General features: G+C 38.9%; 1 protein-coding gene across 3 annotated transcripts; it reads right to left on the bottom strand.

The window, feature by feature from the left end:
* Nucleotides 1-11: 11 nt before the first annotated feature.
* Nucleotides 12-17,180, bottom strand: LOC143037541 (membrane-associated tyrosine- and threonine-specific cdc2-inhibitory kinase-like). 3 transcript variants are annotated; one of them, XM_076205934.1, is made up of 11 exons: nucleotides 17,050-17,180; nucleotides 12,701-12,830; nucleotides 10,400-10,586; nucleotides 9,288-9,489; nucleotides 8,896-9,018; nucleotides 8,421-8,616; nucleotides 8,147-8,292; nucleotides 6,896-7,073; nucleotides 6,141-6,300; nucleotides 3,408-3,485; nucleotides 12-2,035 (listed from the first exon to the last, which is right to left on the bottom strand). In XM_076205934.1, exons 1-11 carry the CDS (start codon nucleotides 17,131-17,133, stop codon nucleotides 1,774-1,776), a joined length of 1,746 nt encoding a protein of 581 aa, XP_076062049.1. In that variant the 5' UTR covers nucleotides 17,134-17,180; the 3' UTR covers nucleotides 12-1,773. The 3 variants fall into 3 exon arrangements, with proteins under 3 accessions (XP_076062049.1, XP_076062051.1, XP_076062050.1); XM_076205936.1 differs by lacking the exon at nucleotides 17,050-17,180 and adding an exon at nucleotides 16,875-16,931; XM_076205935.1 differs by lacking the exon at nucleotides 3,408-3,485.
* Between the last annotated feature and the right edge of the window lie 134 nt (nucleotides 17,181-17,314).

Below are 17,314 nucleotides of genomic sequence, written 5' to 3'. Positions count from 1 at the left end.
GCAATAGTAAGGATGGATTTTAGTTTCACAAGCTTCCACAATATCTCAATCTCTCTTTAATCTAGCTACTGGTTTGCACACTTAAATGGCTTACGGTGAATGAGAAAGAGGCAGGGAAATCAAAAGCAGAGGAAGAGAAGGTTAACTCTAATTCCGACAAAATAATTCCAAACTGAAAAGTCCTTTAACATCAACTAATGCTAAACCATTTTCTTGGTATTGTGGGGAGGCCACTTATACCCTTGTTGATAAAAAATAAAGCACTTCAATAAAGAAAATTAAGATAAACATGTATCTCTGCCTTAATGTAGAATATTTAGCAAGTCCCTAATGCTTAATTTACCATTAGAAGTATACTTTAATATTCCTTCTTCAGTACAAATAAGAAATTGGTCTTGTAAACATCCTACTAAATTTTAAGGTAATAGATAATCCTATACTGAGCTAAGAGACAGTCTGGAATATACACAAGCTTCTACCAATTATAATCCAATACCTCACATATAAGAAAAATTGGGGAAAAAAAAAAAAAAAAAAAAACTTCATTATCCTTAGTCACAAAAATCACATTGGAATGATTAAAGCTTCCTGACAACTGTAATATCTATTCTAAAGATTTAAATGGAAGGAAAATGTACAGGTACGTGTGAATTTCAGCATCTACATAAAAGCAATGCAGAGTAATATTACACTATCCATATTTTTGACTCCCTTGTAACCAATATATTTCATTCATGGTGCATGAAAAAATAGGAGTACAATATAGTTTGACTTATTCCACTAGTGATACAAATCAACATCTGATAATTTTGGGAAAATGCTGATTTATTGCTTAAATACAGTTCACCATGTCCTACATGAAATGGCAAGGTTGGATATACGTTCCTAAAAAATCCCTGAAACAGAGAAAGGAAGACTGAAGAGGACCCTACCTATCCCAAATTTCAAATACAAATATATATATATATATATTATATATAAAAAGAGTAGCCTGAACAACTCATCTATTATCCTACATCCTATAGTATATATGTTTAACGTACCTAAACATTCGGCTTTCGTTAAGGTTACAGACTGAAAGGCCAAGGAAAACATAGAACAAGACAGGAATAAATAGGACAGGATGAAAGTGGGAGGAAAGAGACGAATAATTCAGCCTGTTGTCACACTGTGTTAAACAGACACTACCTTGGTGTAACTTTGGGCACAACCTTGGGGTACTTATCTGGAGGCTGTTGCTGGCTAATTGGAAGGATGTGGGCTTTCTGCAAGAGAGACCAGGGACAAAAGATTGATTGATCTCTTCTCTCACATAGGCATTCCTTTACCCCAATAAGAGTATATTATTGGAGGAAGGTGCTGGACTTCATACTGTTTATGTGTGTTGTCTGAATGAGGCATCACATGACCCCAAATAAACAATGTATGCACCATATCTTACTACCAACACCCACGTTTGTGTCTGTCCAAGGAGTTGAAATCCGTTTTCTTTCATGTGGAGCCAGCCCATTGCCACCAAGCCAGCTGGGGACTGGGGATCCAGGAGGAGGTAAATGACAACTGTAAGAAGGAACACTGTCCAAGAGCTGAGTGTAGAAGCATGATGATGATAAAATAACCTTTTTAAGCTACAATCACAATTAAACACATTTAGATAATGAGTAAATACCAAATATAAAAAATATAGTATACTTCTGCCAGGCAAAATAATAAATTTTCTTTGAGGCCACCATGAATTACTCAAAGTTAATTCATTACACACAACACTATATGCTACTCATCCTCATCAGACAATTCTGCAGCATTGAACATGTCCATTAGATTTCTTGAGGTAATATTCAAATTGAAACCCTTCTCACATTCCACTTCTTCATCAGGCAAAGTCTGAGGTTTGGGTTTCGAATCCACCTCACTGTAACTTGTCTTCTCTGCAAATTCGCACATAATTTCATCCTTGAAAGGTGTGAGAATGTTGGCAGGAACACATTTCCGTTGGAAAGGTGATTGGTTATTCACTTGCAAATCACTAATAAAACTGTAAAAAAGAGAAAAGTTTGCCTTTATATACCAATAAAAACAATGAATTTGATAAATCTTGTGTAACAAGTGTTGGTTATTATTGAGCACCTGAAACAAATAATACACTGCTATGTGCACATCTTTCACTGGTATCACTTATGCATTACTAAATCTCAAAAGCAATAGGTTATGAGTAATATCTACCATCAACCACTGATTAATTACCAATTTTCCCTTAAATACCATCCTCATAGTAACAACACTTTATGTATCAAAGTATATCAGTACTAGCAATACTAAACTACAGGTAGTGCTTTCTAAATGTGGTTGATTCAAGCTGACCATAGCTTGTTAAACATGAAACAGCATACATACCACATCTTAATTTGCCCCCTCCCATTCCATGAGTGGTTCAAATAACTGCATTTAGGTGGTATGGTTATTTGATGGGAATGAATAAGGAAAGAAAAAAGTGGATACAGTGAATTTGAAAGGAGGGCCAAAAATGTGATGAATGGGTGGGATAAAAGGGAGTTTTGGATGCACATGGAATGTTTGTTGAGCAGTGAAGAGTGCAAAAGATGGGGAGTGAGGGGAGGGAGATTGTAAAAGGATGAAAGGATGACATGGCCAAAAGGGACATTCTTCTCATCTGCTCTTCAGCAATCTGACCCTGCTGTGGAAGTGCTGAGCCTCCCTACATTGCACTCCACCCAAGTGGTTTGGCAAAGACATGGATGACCTTTCATCCATGAGGTGCTGAGATGGAAGGGGCACTAAACAAGTTTTAATGCCCATTGAGAGGTTGTCTGCTTTACCTTGACTACTCCTCTTACATACATACATATACCAAAGGCTTTTCCCCCCTTACACGGGGGGTAGCCAAAAAGAAAAGGGCATAGAAACCACTCCCACCCATTCCATTTCCTATATGTTCCACTCCCCTCCACCCTCCTCCCTCCCTCTCATCTTGGCACCTCCTGGATTATGGGTCATCCCTGCATCCTGTCCACTGCCCTGGGTCAGAAGCAGTGTGGCAACTCCTCTTATGATGGGGAAAGGGCTTTTGGTATATAAAAAGCTACAGAAAACTTCAACTACATTTAAATAGTAAGTACTGATTATTTGTGAATATGAAGGCTAAACTAGGTGAATTATAACTGAATGGCCTTACAAGACTCAAACCTCAGTTCATCTATCATTTCATACCCAGATCTACACCTTACTTGGCCACCATGTTGCCTGTTTGTCCAATAGAAAACCAAAACTGGTTGGAAATAAAAGTTCAACATATATTATCCCTATGGGTGACAGGGCTAATTATAACACAAGGTGCAATCTATGTATACTTCCATATCTGAAGTTTACCATAATATCATAATACATACATGGGTAGGGATGATTTCTGAAGACTGTTTCTCAAGCATGCAACATAGAATGTGTTGCTTGGAACACGTGCCAGACGACTGAAAATCAACAAATGTCACTCCTACACCTCAATGAATGAGAGGAAAGGGAAATACAAAGAAAGACACACACCAAAAGTTTTCCCCTCACCCCTCATACATGAGGGGTAGTTGAGTCAAAGCATACACTTGTCCAAAATCCCATTCATTTTCCTTCATATCTTGGCATCTCATGAATGAAGGGTCAAACCTGTCCCCAAACACCCTGCTCGGGTCAGAGGCAACATGGTGATATATAGCACCTCTACAACAGGGCCCAATACCTTTACCCGATTTAATTCCACTGCTTCATAATAAGGTGACCCAAATCAATCATCCAATTAAGAAATATATGAAACAATTATGATGATGATTCAGTTTAACATCACAAATTCCCCATATCGGGAGGCTAGGACAGTGCCCCATACAAAGGACTTTGTAGTGTGGAGTTAATGAATCATGCCCTTGGTCACTCATTCTCTCCATATATCCAAACCACTTCAGCATTCTTTGATCTACCCTATCTGCCAGCTCTCTTTCTACCTCCATTCTCTTCCTAACCTCATTTCTCATTCAATCCATCCTTGTAACTCCCAACATGCTTCTTAAACTCTTCATCTCAAAATGCATTCAGGCTCCTTTCTGTCTACCCCTCTTATAAGGGAATAGCCAGCAAAGGCATACACCCACCCCTCCTATCTGTCACCCATTTGTTTCCTTTTCATCACAGCTCCTTGTGGACGAAGGGTCCTCCCAGTCTCCTGCCCAATGCCCAGGTCAGAAGCAATACAGCAAGACACAGGACATCCGCAGTAGGGCCCCACTGGTTCGTTTACTTGGTGACCTTCACTCCTTATCCCCTCATGTAAAAGAAGCCTCCTTTAAACTCCAAGTTTCTGCCCAATATTGAACAGCCAAGGTGACATGAGACATACCTGTCACATATCCAATTTTACATTAAACCACTCACTCTCTCCATTTCCAAATCTAATTCAGGCTCTACTACTATTGTAAATTTTTTTTAACAGCTTTCCCCAATCCCAAATATCTGTTACACCTCTCACAGTTCCTTCCTGTCTACTCTGTCATAAGCTTTCTCCAAATCCATATAAGGGCCCATTTGCTAAAGCTTTCTCACACATCTGCCTTACCACAAAAATCTGATCCATGCAACTCCTACCTTTCCTAAACCCACACTGTTCCTCTCCCAAACCTCCCAGTTAAGACCCTCTAATAACCCTTTCCAACTACACTAAAAAAATTGATCCCTCTGAAACTACTACACTCACATCTGCTCCCTTTTCCTTTGTAAAGCAGAACTATACAGGCATCCCTTCAGTCCTCTGGCACTCTATCCTCTCTTAGACATACATTAAACAACCTCACTAGCGAGTCCACTATTACAATACCTCCCTTTTTCACTCATCATGACACCCACCTAATCCAGGTGCCTTGCTTTCATAATTTTCAATACTTATAAACCCATCCATACGGTGACCGCACACGTAGGCGTCATGGACTTAGCATCTCGGTGGCAGCAGCCAATGCCAGCCGTACGCCGTGTACGTAATATCAAACTCGGCAACCTAAAAATATAGTCACCCGCCTATATCGATCGTTCTCTCTTCACCCTATTGTGACATCTTTGATAACCATAGAAAATGCGATTACAAAAGAATTACGAAAGAAAGTCATTATGGCGGGGCGACTACAATTAAATTATAACTCAAGACGCCGATATGGCAGCCTCGGCGAATACACTCGCTCCCCTATGACGCCTACGTGTGCTGGCACTCGTATGGCCGGGGTTACCTACAAGCACTTCCCATCTTTTCTTACTTTCTTCCATCACTGTCATTTTCTTCCCGCCTCCCACTGCTACCACCAATCCCTATCTTCCTCCACATTCAGCAGCTTTCAAAAACACTGCCCATCTTCCCATCACTGCCTCCTCTTCTGTTAACATCTGTCCATCTGTGCCTTTAACATTTTCTTCTCTGACTCACCTCCTCTTCCTTCCAAAACATCTTTTTATTACTTTCAAAATTTTGTCATACTCCCCCCAATTTTACATCTGTTCTCCTTTCTCTTATGTTTTGCTTCTCTTCTATTTTTTGCACCTCTTATATGTTTCTCTTGTCCTACTTTGCACACAGCTTGCCAAATTTCAATAACTGGAGTTCAAGGTAAATCAAGTGAATTCTTGTTGCTGTTGCTGAGCATTTGATATATTTTCCTCTAAATTTGTTATTGCACAAAAAAGGGTCCTTAATAAATTATAATGCATAAGACAAAACAACTTTCGATATATATGCATTAACCCCTTCCATATGGTGCCGCCTACGTAGGCGGCATGAGGAGCAAGTGGATACGGGAGGCTGCCATATCGGCGTCTTGATTATATTTATTGTAGTTGCCCCTGCATAATGACATACTCTCTAAACTGTCTTCATCACATTTTCTATGGTTATCAAAATTCACGGGTGAAAGAACGATCGATATAAGCAGTGACTATTTTTTATGATGCGAGTATTATGACGAAACATCGTACGTCTGGCAGCTAATGCTGCCCGCGAGATTTTGGCCCGTAGTGAAGTGGTTAAGAAAAAAACAGCAAAAATTTCTGTGAATAAAATCAGCCCAACTGCAAACATTCCAAATATCAACTCATATTACCTGTGTGATTTTGGGGACCTTAGGAGTCTGCTATTGCGATGACTCCTGTAGATGATTGGAGTAGAGTTAATGGGTGGTTTTGTAGCACTACTGATGAAACTATCACTGGATGAAGACAAGTCACTGATTGGGTGTGCATAGCTGGAATCAAATCCCTCATCTGAAATATCAGCAAAAACCATTACTTACAAACAAATTTAGAAATTATATAATTGAAACATATCACCTGCCGCTGTGACTGAAAAAAAAAAAAAAGACAAGATAAAGATAAGACACAGAAACTACCCTACCGTTCTCCAGCATGTCATAAAGAAACTGCAACACTCACACACAGAAGATCTTGATAGTGACAATAAAGGTTGCACAATGGCATCCCAACAATCTGGGAAACAGCAAATACGATCCCCATCCTACAACAAAACTGCCGGAGAAATGAGCTTGCTCTCTCCTCTCCACCATATCTAAACTGATGGAGTTTGATGAAGAAACAGCAGTCAACATGTGCCCACATCAAAACTCATTCATCCTTCCTATTTTGGCACTTTAGAGATGCAAAACTCAGCCTTGGTTGGGGTGGGAGTGGTGGGCTGCTAAAGCCAAATGTAACATAGGGCCCAACAGAAGAAGCTGGTTTATTTCCAGTCCTTTACTACAGCAGCCCCCGCCCCTGTCACCTCGCCTACTCAAGACAATGATCATCGATTCACCTGAAGGAAGTTCTTCATTAATACTGTAACTGGAAGAAGAATATTTACCATCAGAAAATGCTGCCAAATCTGAATCTCCACAAGATCCTGTTGAATGGTCATGTTTGCTGGACTCCACTTTTGACTGACTAAGTCTTCTTAGTGGTTGAAGTGGAAGAACCACAACTGAAAACATGAGCATCAACCATATCCACACTTGAATAAAGCAACTTCTAACTTGATTTACCTGCAGTGAAAAAAATTAAAAACATGACATTCCTATTAACACTAATCATAATCACAAAATAAATGCATCTATGTTTCTTCTCACAAACATATTGTCTATCTCTTCCCATTTACTCTCATCTGTACCACATCCACGAACATTGATTTTATTTGTCCCATTTTTGTCGCCTTCTATGACTCAAGTGGAAATAAATAAATCAGGGCTGCATTAATTTATTATCCATTCACAACCATTCTTCACTCAACCTTTCTCTTGCCCTCTCCCTTCCCTGCTCAACAGACATCCCCCTTGTTACTCAAGGCCCCATTCACCCCCATCCATCTTATTTTCAGTCTTCCCCTCAAATTCACTCCATCCACTTCTCATTTTCCAGTTTTTGCTTGTCTTTCTTCACTCATTCTTAATATTTGCTCAAACCATCCCCATATTCTTTCATCAACCTTATCTGCCATCTCCCTTTCCATCCCTGCTCTCTGTATCACCTCATTTCTAATTCTATCCTTGTGACCATCCCCATAATTCATGAACACTTCATCTAAAACTTCTCCTTTCAGTCTCCCATGAATTACAAGCCTCTGCCCCATCCAGTGTTGTAGGACAATCCCCCAATACCTGTGTTTTCCTCACTCTACAGTTCCTTCAGTCCATTCCCTGCTACATATCCTCCTAAACATTTACAAATATCCATTTTTAGCCCCTCTCCTCTAAAACATACCTAACTCACTACCACCCTCACCCTGTGTGGATATCATTACTTTACCCATATCAACTTACTTTCTCCTTTTGCATACCCCCCCAAACTCCACCAGCTGCCTTGGACCTACATCTGACCAAGCAACAAAAGCAGTGCCTCTGCAAATAATCAATCACTCCTGCATATACCTACCATAAAACCCCATCCATGTACACAATAAACAACTGTGGTTACATTACTAAAACCTGGCTCAGGCTCACCCTCACCACATGGAGAGCTGATAATTGGCAACTGCTCCCCTCGTACTAGTTTCAATTAGTGAAAATGAAACTGTCCCACACCAATATAAGACAATTATAGATTACAATAAAACACTCACCCTTCTTCGCCACGCATCAAGAATCTTCTTTCTTCGTACTACCTTTTGCACAATAGGCATTTCAAGCACTTCATGAGCACGTGGTCTATGACTAGGATCGATGGTTAGAAGCATCATCAATACGGATTGTAGGTCAGTTGACAATGCTGAAAAGAAGGTGTTACTTCAATACTCAAACAAACCAGAACATTGACTAGGAGAAGTTGTGGTAATAGTAAAAAGAGAAATAGAGAAAAGCCATCCTTTAATATCCACAATGAACATGAAAACTTACTGCTGGCAACTGGGGGCAGCTGACCATTACGCAACTGATGCCAGTGGTAGCCATGTTTGGGAAGGTCAAGATCAGTTGCCAACTCCAAGATGGTCATTCCAACACTGAAAATATCTGCTACAGGTCCAAAGGTACTATTTAGACACTCAGGAGCCAAATATTTTGGATCTCCTTCCACTGCTTCAACCACATCATCCTGTAAATAATAATTAATTTACTGGAGTATTTTGTCAGCAATAACCCCATTATTTCACAATGAGCATTAACTCAGGGAATCAATCTCAGGGTGCACTACAAGGGATTGGTGAAATAACAGCTTCTTTAATGGTTCAAGAAATAAGATAAAAGAAAAGACTTGTCAACCAATATCTGTAGACAAATGTCATAGAAAATATACCATGGGTCTTCATAAACACAAGTATAAATTTAAACATTAGTTTCCATACACCAACAAACATTGGGACCAACTACTTACCTCTGGCACATCAACCACCAGTCCAAAATCTCCTAGTTTACATAACCCATCCAGGCCAATAAATATATTTTCTGGTTTTATGTCCATATGAAGTAAATTATGACTATGCAGATGATTTACACCCTGCAAAAATAAAGAAAAGAAAAAGAATAAATCTAAATGTATACTCATATACACTGCCCCCAGGAAACTAACCAGAGCTACTGGTACAGCCTGTAAGTCACTCAGTGAAATGATTTAGTAGCTGGAGCCTGGGTAATTGGAGTCTGTTGTTGGGAGATTTATCCCTAGGATGCCAGTGAAATTATTATTTGTCTTGGGAAGTCCAATATAGATGCACCCATTTCTGAAACAACTCTTAAGCTAAAACCATAAAAAAGAAGAATACTGACCTGAAGTAGGTCCACTAGAACTTCCCAGATGAATGATTCTGGGAGATCATGTTTGTCTTCTGCCAAATGTGCAAGGGAGGCCTGGCAAACTTCCATTAACATATATAGGTGTTGCTTCTCTTCCCAGGCCCGAAAAAACTGAACACAATTGGGATGTTTAGGTAAATTTTCGTGCTTCTGTACTTCTTCCATCCTCCGTCGTCTAGTGGAAGAATGAGAAAGAAAACGAGTAAATGACTGATATACAAGTACAATTCTGGCAATGCAACAGTTCATATGCCACTGGAAAGGATTCTATATACCAAGAGCTTTTTCCCCCTTACAATAGAGGTAGCCAAGTCAAAAAGCATATACCCACTCCCATCCACCACCTTTTCATCTTAGCTCTTAATGGATGACAGGTCATCCATGTATCCCGCCCACTGCCCTGAGTCAGAAGCAAGACACAGCAAATCCATTTCACTTAACTGGCAACACCTCATCTTTGTCCCATCACACAGAAAAAGAGGAGACAGGGAGAAATCCCTTCAGGCTATGCCAAAATATCATGCAATAATGCACAACAAATTGACTGAATAACTTCTATGCAGGCAATGCCCTGTGCTGGGGCACTGAATGCATTGTAACATATAATCAATACTTTCAAGGGCTGTTTTGGATTACCTCTACGAACCACAGCCCCACATCATTTGCCCATGTTAGAGTAACAAATCTCTATGCATAAAGAAATTAAGATACTCTTGTACTAATAGTGTTTCTTCTTTATGCTATTTCCTTGAATCTGTCCTTTCCACCTTCTATGACTACCTCTTCCTGATTCCCTTTGGTGGTAGCAAGAACAACATGAGTTTCATAAAAGGGAACTAAATGGGATAGAGTGGGAGAACTTAGGGTCTTTGACTACATATATTCCTCCTATGAAAAGTCAAGACATAAGAAGGTCTGGAAGGACTTCAACCAGAACAGGAGGAGAGGAAAAATGGATATGTTTGAAGGAGGAAGTGATAAAGTAAACAAAAATGTTATGTGGGATGAGGGGGGGGGGAGGGAACAGAGGGAGTCAGTAAACAAGAGTGTCACTAAAGTCCTTAAAACCCAACAAAATCACTGACCTGTCAGATTCTCCTCTAAATCGAAGCAATGTTTTCTTGCATGCATATAGACGACCATCTTCTTTGCTTCTCACTCTGTATACTTCTCCAAAGGACCCTGCCCCCAATTTCTCTTCAATCACATAGCACTGCTCAAAATAAGAATCACTTTTCTCTGGTCTATATATGGGACTTTGTTCAATAAATGCTGAAATGCAGACAAAAATAAGTTAACTTCCAAGCAAAAATCTCATTATAAAAAAATTCAGAACACAAATTACAAGCCCCTTCCAATCAGGAATAATGTAACCATTGGGCACGGACAGCATCTAGAAGTCAGACCACTGGCAGAACAACAAAGTCTTGCTTCATAAGCTCCATGGGTCACAAGCTGACCTTGACCTGTTGAACAAGATGAGTGAGAGGGCAAAGGACAGATGTGAACAGAGTGGTTGTAAATGGATGAAGAAATGATGTGGCCCAAAGCAACTTCTTGTTTGCACTGTATATTTATTTAATTAATGAGGGGGTGAGGTTACCATGTGGGGGTAAATCAGCTTTGACTATCAGGCCATTATGGAGGTGCTGTGCCTTACTATTACTTCTGACCTAAGCAGTTTGGTGAGGGATAGGGATGATCCTTGAAGAGCTAAGGTGGGAGGGAGAACAAATGGGTTCTGGATGGGTGCAATATGGGAGTATGTTTTTACTTGGCCACCTCCATTATTAAGGGGGAAAGGACTTGTTGGCATATATGTATGTACATTATTCTCAATGCTTTGTTTTGTGCAGATTCCAGGGTGTCTTTTTTTTTTTGTGCTCAAGATCTGCTTGTAGATGGATTAGTTTCCTTCTGCTGACCAAAGTCTGTCCTAGTTTTATATATATATATATATATATATATATATATATACACATATATACATATAGCAAGAGCCTTTTCCCCCTTACAAAGGAGGTAGCCAAGTTAAAGGCACGTACCTACTCCAACCCATTCCACTCCCATCCACCACACTTTCTTTCCTCTCATCTTAGGTCCTTATGGATGATGAGTCATCCCTGTATCCCATCCACTGCCCTGGGTCAGAAGCAATGTAGCAAGAGTCTATCACAATATATTGTCCTAGCTTCCAATCTTAATATATTTTCTTGCTGATTTCCACTACCAGGTCCTTAATGTATGGACTAAAATACAGGTATTAAAAGTGAGGCCTAGGATTCTAGGGTTTGTTTCTGATGAAAGTCCATTTAATTCAACTACTGAATGGTTCTTTGATTGATGGTTGTTTGGGATGAGCAAAGTAAGTGATGAATCCTGAGGGGAGGCATCCATCCTATTTCAACATCAAATCATCTGTATGGGTGTGTGTTTTGATGTTATGCTATGGATTTGGTGTGGAGAGATCACTTATGAAGAGGATAATCATGTAGGTAAGAGTATTGCTCCTTGGGGAACTCAATTGTAGTCTTTTGGTCTCAGATATCTGGTTGTTTTGGGTTACTCTGCACTGTTTACCAGCTACAAAATGTACTAGCCATTTCTTGTTTTCTGATTTGTTTTCTAGCTGTTGTAGCAATTGTAAAAGAAATGTGGAAGGCAGAGGTGGATGGAGTAAACATAAGGGGATAACTGAGGATGAGATAGATTGGATGGGGTAAAAGAGGCATTGAGCAAGAAGGGGATGTCTGTTGGTGACTGGAGAATGGCTGTGTATGGATGATATTGTGATGCATGGAAGGGAATGGGTGGGGGATAGGGGGGTTTATGGAGTGGTTATGTGCTAAAGCTATTTTGACACAACCTTAAGGAATTTCTCCCAGTCTTCAATGTTACTGGATGATGGGATGGTGAGGGGGCTGTTGATCAAATGAAGCAACCTTGCTGCAGGGATGACTTGTCATCTTGTCATCCAGGAGAGCCAAGATGAGAGGGAGGGAGGGGTGATGATTTGGAGTGGAATGGGTGGGGATGAAATGGATGGTTATGGAATTATGCCTTTTGACTCTGGCTACCTTCCTTGTAAGGGGGAAAAAGCCCTTGTTATATTTATGTATGTAGCAGTTCTCTAACTTGTTCTGTGGGTTTCAGTTTATTTTTAATTTTATCTTGCTTTCTCTCAAAGATGTCTATCTCTAGTAAATGCTGTACATTTTTCCTGAGGCTTCTTGGAACATGTTGCTTATTGGCCTTTTGTATGGTCACTGTGATATTTTTCCACTGCTCTGTTTATGGACAGAAACTGAATAATATATGGATAAACATAATTAACATTACATACCACTACACAATGAAAATAAAATCCAACTATAATGCAAACTTACATGTATCTGAATCATTCCTAAAGGAGACTGGCTGAGGCCTTTCTTTACACTGAATCCGTGAAAATACTCTTCTGACTGGGCAACTTTTGACCGGTGCTTTTGGAGGAACAAATTTGCATGCACTCTTTGCCTGGAAGAGAAAATTGCATTTATTTCCTATATTACAAAGTAATATTGTAGCACATTAGTAAAATAAACTTTTATCCCACTGTCGGAAAAGAAGACACTAATGTTGAAAGTTCTGTATATTTCAATCACTAACTGTGATCCTCTACAGCATAATGAGTACAAAGTGAAAGACATATACATATATAAATTTTCTGTATATATGTATGTCTTCTACTATGAACTCATTCTGCTGACGAGGATCATAGTTAGTGATCAAAATATAGAGAACTTTCGACAATGGTGTCTTCTTTTCCGACGGTGGGATAAAAGTTTATCCTATATTACAACTTATGGACCTGCCCATAACCATAGCCAATACTGGATACCGTACATAAGTCCATTAGGTTTCAGCGTGCACATACATATTAGATATGTAATAAAAAGCTACAGTTCATATGTATAATGATGTACATTACATATAAAGAAGAAATTGAACCATTTTTTAACTTAAATCTAGTTACTATCGGATAAATGTTCATTTTACAGACTTTGTCCGGTACTATTTGACCGTTACTACCGGACAAAATTTCATTTTATGGACTTTGTCCGGTATTTGACTGTTACTACCGGACACCTATCGGACAAATTTTCATTTTCTGGACTTCTTCCGGAATTTCCCTGTTACTACCGGACACTTTTTTGTCTGCTAAATCGAAAGTCTGCAAATTCGAGGTCCACTCAATTGAGGATTGAGTGTACTGGGTCTGCCAACTTTGAAAGATCGAAGAGATAGAGGTGACATGATTACAGTGCTCAGGTCACTAAAGGGGATAGATTCCATTGATAAAAAAGATCTGATTAAAGATGGGAAGGCTTTAAGAAAGACCACATGTCCAAAGGATGTGAAGAAATACAGTTTTCCATATAGATGTATAAATATGTGGAATAGCTTAGAAGGTGATGTAGCCCAAGCTCAAACAATAGACGAGTTCAAATCTAAATATGATAATTAGAAATCAAAGATATGGATTAAGTTGGAACTGTACATGAATTTGAGTCTTGGTACATACATACATATACCAAGGCCTTTTCCCCCTTATGAGGGAGGTAGCCAAAAAGAAAAAGGCATAAAAACCATTCCCACCCATTCCATCCCTAAATACACTCCACTCCCCTCCACCCTCCCTCTTATCTTGGCACCTCCTAGATGACAGGTCATCCCTGCACCTTGTCCAATGCCCTGGGTCAGAGGCAGTGTTGCAAGATACAGCACATCCACAGCAAGGCCGCTTCATTAAATCGGTGACCCCCCCTGCACAAAAGGAGAAGATGGGGAGAAATCCCTTTGGGCTGCGTCAATTTTTTCTCACACATACTAACTCACCCCCCATGAGTCTAGGTATGTTAGAAAATTAGAGAATAGAAGATGGGACCCAACAAGCATTGTTCCTTTCCTGTATACTACAATTATGTAAATACAACCATTCTTCACTCACCCTTATCTTCTGTCTTCTTCCTCAACAGACATTCCCCTATTTCCCAATACCCCTTTTACACCATCCATCCATCTCATCCTTGGTTGTCCCCTCATGTTCACTCCATCCACCTCTGCTTTCCACACTTTTTTTTACTAATCTTTCTTCACTCACTTTCCATGTGTCCAAACCATCCCAAGTCTAATAGAATGCCAAAACTGGCTATCACTATGCCTGACAACGACCTGATGAATATCTTGTAATTTATAACACATCAGTGTAAAATATGTTTTTTGATGGAATAATGCTACAAGCAATATACTACTGACCTGAGCCACAACAAGTGCTGATAAATTGTTCTGTTCTAACCTATGGATAATGCTGTGACTACGAAATCTGTTTTAGCAACTTTTTTTTATTTCCGTCAAGAAAATTGCATATTACGTTGATACATTATAATTTACAAAATTAATAATTAATTTTCTAACACTCATATCGCATCCACATGCACAAATGAACATTTACCAAACTTTACAAATTACCACCTTTAATTCTCACACTTTGTTATGGTAGTCTAGCCAAAATATCGGAATAGAAAAATAATTTAAATAATCGTATCACCCTTATTTTCAAGCTATTAAAAAAAAAAAAAAAAAAAAAAATGGTATTTGTTCAGTTTTGCACCTGGACGCAATATAGCAAAAGAAAATTAAATATTAATTTTGTAAATTATAATACGTGAATGTAATATGCAATTTTCTTGGCAGAAATAAAAATCAAAAATACCTTGCTACAAGCAAATATACTAACGAACAAAGTCACTAGCATAAGATCGGTCTGCCATCTTCTCTGTCAAGTGTTTGTCATCTCCCCTTGCGAGGTACATATTCCTGAAGGAATACTATGGAGCTGAAAATCCATGCATTCCTTCAAGCTGCAAGAACCCTATATACCCTGCAATCTGAGAATGATTGAACAGCCCGCCAACATCTCTCACGATGACTATCCGGATGACCTATAAATTGCAGCTATCAATTTATGGAATGGGCGGGGGGATGGGGGGTGAGGTAGTATGTGTGAGCAAAATTTGACACAGCCCGAAGGGATTTCTCTCCATCTTCTCCTTTTATGCATGGGGGGACGGAGAAGGAGGGTCGCCGATTTAATGAAGTGGCCTTGCTGTGGATGTGCTGTGTCTTGCGACACTGCTACTGACCCAGGGCAGTGGACAAGGTGCAGATATGGACCAAAAGGTCTCCTGTCGGCATGCTCTGCCTTTGTGATCCTTTGGATGACCCGTCATCCAGGAGGTGCTAAGATAAGAGGGAGGGTGGAGGGGTGTGGAGTGTATTCTGGGATGGAATGGGTGGGAATGATTTTATGCCTTTTCCTTTTTGGCTACCTCCCTTGTAAGGGGGAAAAAGCCTTGGTATATGTATGTACCAATTTATTAAACACAGGTTAGGTAAGGTTAGACGAATTTATCATCATTTCATTTCTTCGACGTTGGTATCTATCATAACAAATATGGCGTACCATTCATCCCGCGCAACTACTTACTAACGAAATCTGGGTAAATATTTAGTTTCGACCATGGGAGGAATATAGCAATAGAAAATTAAATATTAATTTTGTAAATTAAAATGTATCAACATGATATGCAATTTTGTGTGCGGAAATAAAAATAAAAATACCTTGCTACAAGCTAAATATGCTAATGAACGAAGTCGGTAGCATAGGATCGGGATGCCATGTTTGTTATGGTAGATGACGACGTCAAAGAAATGAAAGGATGATAAATTTGTCTAGGGTAAACTAAACTAACCTAACCAGTAAATCTTTAGTTTCGACCATGAGAGGAATATAGCAACAGAAAATTATATATTAATTTGTATACTCCGCAAGCTGAGAGAGTGGTTGAAAAGCCCACCAACGTCTCTCACAACGACGACAATGAGGACGAGTCGGATGACATCTAATTTGTAGGTAATGATTTATTAAACACAGGTTAGGTTAGGTTAGTTTACCTTAGACGAATTTATCCTTTCATTTCTTCGACGTCGGAATCTACCATAACAAACATGGCGTACCGTTCGTCATACACAACTTTGATACTTAAGAAATCTGTTTTGGCACCTTTTTTATTTTTCATTTCCGCACACAAAATTGCATATTACATTGATACATTTTAATTTACAAAATTAATATTTAATTTTCCATTGCTATATTCCTCCCATGGTTGAAACTAAATATTTACCGAAATCTGTTTTAGCAACTTTCTTGTTTTTTATTTCTGCCAAGAAAATTGCATATTCCATTCATACATTATAATTTACAAAATAATTAATTTTCTATTGCTACATTGCGTCCAGGTGCAAAACTGAACATTTACCAAATGTTTTGTTGTTAATGAAATGGTCTTTCATATGCAACAAAAATTTAATGGTTATTTTTTTTTCTTTCTTTCTTTTTGTGCCCATACCTAATTTGAGATATGGGCAACATAGCCAAATCACGGGGTGACTCAGTGTTATCAGGGTGAAGTTTTATGATAAATCAACAAAAGTTATATTTGATGTGTAATTAGATACCATTGGGTTATAAATGCAGTACCAGTGAGAAATAATTTATATATTGGCGAAGCCGAAGGCAACACAACTGGTACAACGTAGGTGGACGAGCCCTGTAATTTTCAAGGAATTCTATTACCTACTTCCTAGTATTTCAATCAAGCCCCTATACACTCGCATCACATTATATAATTACCTTTTTTGTTGAAAAACAGTGCGGTTCTGCATTAAACACTGGGGCAGGCCGCTGATATGTAAAAGGTTGATTAACTAGAATCATTTTCGCGGTAACTTTTAACTGATCATAACAAACTTTAGGTTGTTGTGCGCATGCGCAAACATTGACACACAGCATTTGATAAAAAAAATACTATCTTATATTTTCATACAAAAATAGCATATGATTTGTTTATATAAAATGGATAATTTTATAAGTTTATATGTAAAATATAAATTAGATA

Source organism: Oratosquilla oratoria, chromosome 22 (assembly GCF_046742065.1).
Source record: "Oratosquilla oratoria isolate Oo_2021 chromosome 22, ASM4674206v1, whole genome shotgun sequence".
NCBI lineage: Eukaryota > Metazoa > Arthropoda > Malacostraca > Stomatopoda > Squillidae > Oratosquilla > Oratosquilla oratoria.
The sequence above is the reverse complement of the archived record's forward strand: the minus strand, read 5'-3'. Positions and strand labels throughout refer to the sequence as shown.

What these genes read in the sequence shown, in the direction of transcription:
- LOC143037541 (XM_076205934.1), bottom strand. Translation starts at nt 17,133, where the DNA reads ATGATTCTAGTTAATCAACCTTTTACATATCAGCGGCCTGCCCCAGTG. An exon ending in GCTGCCCCCAGTTGCCAGCA is followed by an intron (nt 8,293 to 8,420) that starts GTAAGTTTTCAT and finishes CCTTCTTTTCAG; the next exon opens with CATTGTCAACTGACCTACAA. An exon ending in CAGAAATCATCCCTACCCAT is followed by an intron (nt 2,036 to 3,407) that starts GTATGTATTATG and finishes TCTTTTTTACAG; the next exon opens with TTTTATTAGTGATTTGCAAG.